This window comes from Coregonus clupeaformis, chromosome 29 (assembly GCF_020615455.1).
Source record: "Coregonus clupeaformis isolate EN_2021a chromosome 29, ASM2061545v1, whole genome shotgun sequence".
In the NCBI taxonomy this organism is placed as follows: Eukaryota; Metazoa; Chordata; class Actinopteri; order Salmoniformes; family Salmonidae; genus Coregonus; species Coregonus clupeaformis.
This window is the reverse complement of record NC_059220.1, coordinates 25,625,512-25,633,318: the sequence shown is the minus strand read 5'-3', so window position 1 is coordinate 25,633,318 and position 7,807 is coordinate 25,625,512. Positions and strand designations below refer to the sequence as shown.

At 44.8% G+C, this 7,807-nt stretch overlaps 1 protein-coding gene across 2 annotated transcripts; it reads left to right on the top strand.

The window, feature by feature from the left end:
• Window positions 1-2,523: 2,523 nt before the first annotated feature.
• Window positions 2,524-7,536, top strand: LOC121544931 (sushi domain-containing protein 6). 2 transcript variants are annotated; one of them, XM_041855192.2, is made up of 8 exons: window positions 2,524-2,757; window positions 3,227-3,378; window positions 3,884-4,075; window positions 4,228-4,617; window positions 4,734-4,928; window positions 5,131-5,269; window positions 5,625-6,025; window positions 6,138-7,536. In XM_041855192.2, the coding sequence occupies exons 2-8, from the start codon at window positions 3,261-3,263 to the stop codon at window positions 6,161-6,163; spliced, it is 1,461 nt and encodes a 486-aa protein (XP_041711126.1). In that variant the 5' UTR covers window positions 2,524-2,757; window positions 3,227-3,260; the 3' UTR covers window positions 6,164-7,536. The 2 variants fall into 2 exon arrangements, with proteins under 2 accessions (XP_041711126.1, XP_041711125.1); XM_041855191.2 differs by having other exon boundaries at window positions 4,225-4,617.
• Window positions 7,537-7,807: the final 271 nt, after the last annotated feature.

Genomic DNA, 7,807 nt, shown 5'->3' with positions numbered 1-7,807 from the left:
GAAAGTGGACCCTTGCCTTTTGGAGGATCCATTTGTGGTTTCAGGATGGGTGAGAAAGGAGCTGGGTGCAGTTGAATCAGTGAACGTAACCTGTAGTGGACTTGTGCTATTTGTATGTGTTTATTCTGACCATAGGGAGAAGGCTATCCTTGTCATGCAACTTGTGTCAAGATCTGTTTCTTGCTTTGCTCTTAGGAATAGAGCACCATTGAAAGGAGTGATTTCTGGGGTAGCGTTAAGTGTGGAGGTGGAGCAATTGAAGTTGAACATTCCTGGTGTTTGTGATGCCTGCCATTTGGTGTGATGCAGACCCGGTGGGGAACATGGTGAAACAGATGAGTCATTGTCAGGCCTTTTGAGTTTTGAGTCAGAGTCTCTACCAGACAAAGTCATGTTAGAATATATCAGTAATCCTGTTAGAGCTTTTGGGAAGAATCCACTGCGTTGTTTCAGGTGCAACGTTTATGGTCATGTTGCAGCAGTGTGTAGGAGGGAGATTCCAAGATGTGGGAAGTGTGCAGGAGGGCATGGGACAGAGGAGTGTGTAGTTTTGGTGGATAAAGTTGTGTGTGTCAATTGTAGGGGTGCTCAAGTTGCTTGGGATCGGAAGTGTCCGGTGCGAAAGAGGCAGATTGAAGTGGCCAGAGTCAGAGTAGTGCAGCGGGTGTCATATGCTGAAGCAGTGAAGAAAGTAGAGGAGAATGGGTCAAGCGTGAGGGATCCTGAGAGGATCCCAGTGGGTAGTAGATTTGTGCCAGTACAGGGGGATAGGGTAACGAGTGAGTTATGCTTCAGTAACGTTGGCTTCTTAGCGTTCATAGCAATGGTTATCAACTGTACCGCAGAAATGGAAAGTAAATCACTGAAAATAGATGCTGTGGTGGCAGCTGCAGAGAAGTATTTGGGGTATACGAGATTTGACTTCATAAGAGTTACAGGGTGTGTAGAGGGGTGGTGTCCCGTCCTCCCAGGCTGTTGGCATGGGCAGGAGCAGATAGGGTCAAAGTAGTGGAACGGGGCAGTGGGTTTTTAATGACTGTAGGTGGCATCTACAGAGAAGTTCCTGGGTGTATGAGATTTTACTGCAGAAGAGTTAATGGGGTGGTGATTTATATTTTTATGAAATAGTGGTATAAACTGTAGGTGTAGGGTTAGTTGGTGGTGCAATGTTTTTTGTATTTGTTCCTTTTAGGAACAGGAATGATGAAGAGATTTTTAATGTAGGTAGGCCGTGATTGGCGTCAAACTTTAGTACAGTAGGTGGCAGTGTATGCAACTTTAAGTTGGATGCGATCCGCCAACCCAATCCAAGGGAAGTGGGCAGAGGTGTTTTTTGGGGAAAATGGCGGAAGCGGATGTTCTGTTTGAATCGGATAATGTGTTGAGTGGAGATGAGAGTGAGAAGAATTGGATTACAGTGGTAGTGGAAATTAATCAATCCAAAACCTAGTTCTGATTATTTTTTGGTTGGAATAAGAATCGTTGTTACCTGGGAGATCTGTTTGAAGTCTCTATTAAAGTTGTGGATGTGTTGGATGAGGTGGCATCGATGACAATAACGAGAAGTGGGCTTATTTAGTTTTTTTGTGTTTCTATGGAACAGAAGGGGCGTGCTCTGCGCCTCAAGAAGATGTCGGATTGGAATGTGTCGTGTGTGAATCTTCAAAACAGGGCGCCTATCAAGGGTGTTATCTCTGGAGTGGCGCTAGAAGTAAATGCAAAGGATATACGTGAAGAATTGGATCAAGTGGTTGGTGCACAACGACTGACCCGCATGGTAGATGGAGTGAGGAAGCCCACTCCATCCATTTTATTGTTTTTTGATGAAGAGTCTCTCCCTTCTCACATGTATTTGGGTTATATGAGATTCCCTGTGAGAGCCTTCGTGCCCAAACCCATGCAGTGTGATAAATATAAATTATTTGGTAATGTGTATGTAGACAGGAGGAGTATTATATGCCAGCTGAGCCTAAATGCTGCAATTGTGGTGGTGAACATCCACCCAAATTTCTGAAGTGTCCTGTTAGGGTGAAGGAGATGGAGGTGGCAAGAATAAGGGCTGTCCAGAATGTCTCCTATCCTGAGGCATTGAGAAGAGTGGAAGAAAGGGGTGTAGTTGAAGAAGTAATGGTAGTAGGAGTAGAGACACAAGATGATGTCCCTTGTCAACATAGGGATCCTGACATGTTGCATGTTAATGAGGTGGACTTTGTAGCATTTATTACTTTGGTTATCAACTGCACAGCGCAAACGGAGAGGAAATTTGAGAAAATAGGCATCATTGTGAGTGTGGCTGAGTGTGTTTTGGGACTCAGGAACTTTTCTGCAGAAGCATTACAAGGAATCCTGTCGATGAATGCTCCATCCTCACAGGCACCTGAAACTTTGTAGGGATGTGATTTGAATGTGACTGAAGGAGTGGGAATATATTATTTTTGTTTTGTTTCAATATTCCGTACAGTAGGTGGTGGCAATACACAAATAGGTGAAGTCTGCCATAAAACTTTAAAGAAGAAGAAGAACCCAATCCAGAAGAAGAAGAAGAAGAACTCTGCCTAGGGTCCTAGCGGTCGCCAAAATAGTCTAGTGGGGGACGATTTCCAGTCTCCCTGACCGCGCATAGTTGATGCATCTGGCGAGGGACAGTTGCCGTTTTACCTTTGTATTTGGACAGAGACTAATATTATTAGCCAGATGTATCCACAGTGAGCGAGGAAGAGGGTGGAGGAGGATCTGACTGGTCGTATTGTTGTGTGGGTAAGCATGCAAAGAGACATACGTTAGTTAAGTATAGTATAGCAGACGTTGCTAGCTCTACAAGAAGAGCTAACGATAGTTAGCTAGCTATGCAGCTACTGTAGCTAGCTAAGGGTTTTGTTGTTAGCATAGCTAGTTCTAGTTAGAGCTAATTGATTCACATTTAGCTATTATGCTGACGTCCGGCGATAAATAACGTAAGTTAGCTAGCTTAAAACAAAATGGACCTGGCTTGGGTACCTAACAGAACGTAACAAGCTGGATAGCTAGCTATCAAATAGAATGTTAGTATTGAATGTCGTTTCTTTGGCCGTATGCATCTAGCTACAGTCAGATCTTGGCCTTGTTCTCATTGGACCCAAACAAAGCATCTGCTCTTCCTTGATTGATCTTGGGATATATGCACTGGACTCAGTCAAATGTGGCTAGCATAACTAGAGCTTGGACGGGATTGCTCTTCTATCCCTAGGTTGAGCTGACTACCTCTGCAGTGGAAGTAAAAGATGTGCAATGGAATGTTAGAGTCCATGTCAAAAGCCCCTGGGCTGCCCACCTCAGCTGACAAGCGGTCACTTTCTCTGTTGCTCTTCCTGACTGTGCTATCCACTGGACAAGGGTCAGGTAAGAGATCGCTCATCTTCAGCAAAAGCCTCCCTCACACAGCTTCATTCCTCCATTCCATACACTACTTCTGCTTTTATGCTGCTAAGATTCAGCTCCTCTCTTTCAGTCTAATAATGCCAGATGTACATTGCTCTATGTGGTAAATTATAACATCGGAATTGGGTTTATTTGAGCAAACAGCTGGCCCACATCTGCCACATGTAATATGAGTTACACTCAATATTAAGGTGTCAAGTCCCCACATCCTCTTCCTCTCATAACTGATTAGTAAAATATGCTGGATGTGGATGGGGGCGTTAGGCTGTTGCTAGAGATCCTTCTCTCTCGCTTAGCGCCAACTCCACTCCCACTGCCTTCGTGACTCATTTATATTATATAAGCATAAAAAAAAACACTCGCATAGAAATACTTTTAACAACAGTGTTTTAAAACCATAAAATAGAGCATTAATAAACATCAGAATGTGCTAGCATCAATTATATGACCTTTTGTCCCTCCTCAGGATGTGTGAGGCCGTTCATGGTGCAGAACAGCTGGGTCAACCTGACAGAGACCAACAGGGGTTCCTTCCCTGTGGGCACGGTGCTCCAGTACAGCTGTGACCCAGGCTACCTAGCTGATGGGCCCAACATCATCACCTGCACCCCTCTTGGCCTCTGGACCTCAGACCCACCCCGCTGCATACGGAGTGACGGTGAGTGGCTCTCTCCACAATGTGGCCACCAGTATGACTCATTGTGAAGAGTATAATTTCTCTCCAGTTGAACAACATAAAGTTGAAACCAAAATGTAGATAATGCAGGATTATAACTATAACATGATGATTGTGTTGTTTCTGACCAGCAGTGTGCCGGCCTCCGTCTGAGCCTGAGAATGGAGGGTACACCTGCCACCCCTCTCCCTGCCACCGGCTAGGCCAGGGTACAGTGATCGAGTACTTCTGTGATGAAGGCTACATGCTGAAGGGAGAATACAAATACAAATATCTTACCTGTCAGGAAGGGGAGTGGGACGGCCCCATGCAGATTAGCTGTGTCAACCAAGGATGTGTGAGGCCGTTCATGGTCCAGCATGGGTCAGTCAACCTGACAGAGACTAACAGGGGTTCCTTCCCTGTGGGCACGGTGCTCCAGTACAGCTGTGACCCAGGCTTCCTGGAAGACGGGCCCAACATCATCACCTGCACCCCCCTGGGCTGCTGGTCCTCAGACCCACCCCGCTGCATACACAGTGATGGTACTAATGGCTTTACTAAATACTCTGAATTCATTCCACACACTGTAACATATTTTTAAGTCTAAAATGTGGTTTGTGAGCTCACTGATAATGGTTCTCTTGTTTCTTGTCAACAGTGTGTCTGCCTCCATTTGAGCCAGAGAATGGGGGCTACACCTGCCACCCGTCCCCCTGCCATAGACTAAGCCATCGCACCGTGATCGAGTACTTCTGTGATGAAGGCTACATCCTGAAGGGAGACTATAAATACCTGACCTGTCAGGACGGGGAGTGGGACGGCCCCATGCAGATTAGCTGTCTCCTGGACCAAGGTTGGTGACCATATTGTGATTACACTGTCTTATTCTCCACAGAGTTCAGTGTTAGGTAGCTTGAACTATTTGTTTTATTGTTGTATCAACCTGCAAGATGAAATTATACTATTCTACTTTTTGAAGCCTCAAGCAGGACTGTCTAGGTCCTTTAATGGACAGTGTTTGAGTGTGGGCTCATTGCCTGCTTCCCCTCTTCCAGACAGAGACCCTGCCCCCGTGTTGGGCATACCCACCCTGTCCATCGTGGCCTCCACTGCCAGCTCTGTAGCCCTCATCCTGCTTATGGTGGTCCTGTTTGTCCTGCTGCAGCCTAAACTCAAGTCCTTCAACCACAGCCGGTGAGTGGCCTGAAACCACAGACATGCTTATTCAGTATCAACTGTGGTAGGCTAATCCCACTAAAGCTGTGTGTGTACTCCAGGGGTGTGCATGTCTCTCATAAAGCTGTTCAAGCAGGCAGAAATAGAGCTCATATGATGCAAAACTTCTAATTCCGGCTGTATTCATGTCTGCTTGAACAGCGAATAGCTGAGATACACATGAAAACATGATATGACCCCAGGAATCGATAGAACATCGCTCAGAAATGTACAAATACGATATAACTTTCAAAATGGGTGAATCTTTCCTTTAAGAGTCTAAAGTAATGAGGCATTAACAGACTGTTCCACTCCTCTGTGGTCCCCCTCACAGCCGTGAACAGGGAGTGTCAGGCCAGCCCGTGTCCATCATGGTGGAGGGGGTACAGGTGGCCCTGCCCTCCTATGAGGAGGCTGTGTGTGGCGAAGGGGCTCTGAGTCTCAGCTCTGAATCCCGGGTCCAGATAGTGCTGTCAGAGGGCCAGCAAGCTGCAGGGACGACAGAGCCTCTCATTTCCCAGGCCAGGCCTTCCACCCTCCCCCAGCTCTCAGAGATGGCAATGGTTCACCCAGTACCACCATCCTTCGCCTCTTCCTCCGCTCTCTCATCCTCCTCCTGCTGGGGCCCTGAGCAGGCTGCTGCTGCAGCGCCTTCACCCTCACAGCGGAGGGACTCCACTTGCAGTGAGCAGCATAGCCTGCCCCTCCTCGACTCTGAGATGGACTACTCTGACGGTGGGCCTTCTATCAATATGTCTCTCTAAACAGGCCTCTCTTCTTGCATGTATTGGTTGATAATGCCCATATATGCATACAGTGTATTGATGTCTCTTGTTTGGTCCTGCAGATATGCCTTTGTTAAAGGAGGCCTGAAGCATGCTGCAGCCACTTGGGCGTATGTTACGGAGACCCCCAGAGTTGCTGACAGGGTTGCTGTTGACCTGCTGTGTTGAGCCAGAGGCCTGTCTGGAGCTCCGCACTGCAGCAGCTGCCAACACAACACAGACTATCCACCCACCTCCTCCAGGGGCACTAAGTGAGGCCGTGTCATTCTCAGCCGAATGTTACCTCTTCCCCCATCCAGAGGAGGGCACAGAGGAGTTTCACATGTACATACATGCTTAGCCATTTTATAGGACTTCTTACACTATGTCCAGTGTCTGACACGTGCTCTTTTAACCATAAAAGAGAGAGCAAAAAGAATGAGCACCCAGTATGTTGGAAGTTTTTTTTGAATGGCTCAATATGCCATTTGAAATTTATTTTTTTCAATGGTTAATGCTGCAAACATATTTTATGAGGATCATTGCACCCATCACCAATTTGTACCATGTCAACCTGTTTTTACATGATCACTGCAGCACAACAGGCACAGCAGCACATTAGGAATGATGCATGATGAAGGCCACTGCAACTTAGATTGAACCAATGATTCTCACACATACACAGATTTTACAATTACTCTAAAATTTTAATGATAGGGAAGTATGATTTTAACTTATCATAATATTCTCATTGGGGTTCTTTATGGCACAACTATGTAATGTCACATCCTTTCTGATCATGGTTTTGAGCTCAATGTCTTTCCCCACGCACTTATTTGATGATTTTGCTAAAGGCAAGTGTTCCCAAGGTTGAGGCACACCTTTTCTCAGCTCATTGACATTGGGCTTAGCATTCATATTCATGTCAGTACACCCTTTCTATAATGGCCTTAGATCTCCACTTCTATGCACAAACACCATGTGTATTGGGTTTCATTCCTAAAAGAGGATTTTAAAATGAATTGAAATTTTCGGTCTCCACAGCTTAGTGATGTAACAAATTGGAGCATAGTTGGTGGTGTTTTTTGGATACCTAGTATTTACTATTTATTTGTGGGTTGTTTTGAAATTGTTTAAATGAAGTCTAGATAGGGAAACTAAATTGAGTATTTAATATATTCATGTCCAGAATGCTGTTGATCAGCCATGGTTCCTTTGACGCTTCCACAATTCTTGGAAAATTATATTAAGACTGGTCTTTTAACATTGACACCTTGGTGGACTCATAAGGACATAATGTGTGAGACTAAAGTTAATTGGGTTAATCATAATTAATGAAAAACAGGTAATTGTTATGTACAGAAGCTTAGTGTCATGTCTGTTCAAATGGTTTCTGTTGCTTTGGATTTCCTTTGGGACTAAACAATGCAATTGGTGTGAAGATAAACTTTTTACCCATATTAAAATACTAAGTAAATTTGACTCTGTATATACCCTGTGATCATTTTGATTCAATATAATTTGAGCTGTGCAACTTTTTGTTTTTGTCATTGTCAACCAATCCCAACCTCTTTCACTGAATAGTTTCATAGCTACGTTTAGTGTACTTTCTTTCAGCACCAGGTGGCATTGTGAATTACTTTATTAATTGTCTTGACTTCTAAAACCCACTTCTTGAAAATGTATTTGCAGAAAATGAGAGGCTTGTTTAATTACATTTAAGTCATTTAGCAGACGCTCTTATCCAGAGCGA

What these genes read in the sequence shown, in the direction of transcription:
- LOC121544931 (XM_041855191.2), top strand. Translation starts at nt 3,261, where the DNA reads ATGTGCAATGGAATGTTAGAGTCCATGTCAAAAGCCCCTGGGCTGCCC. An exon ending in CCGCTGCATACGGAGTGACG is followed by an intron (nt 4,076 to 4,224) that starts GTGAGTGGCTCT and finishes GTTTCTGACCAG; the next exon opens with CAGTGTGCCGGCCTCCGTCT. An exon ending in AAGTCCTTCAACCACAGCCG is followed by an intron (nt 5,270 to 5,624) that starts GTGAGTGGCCTG and finishes TCCCCCTCACAG; the next exon opens with CCGTGAACAGGGAGTGTCAG.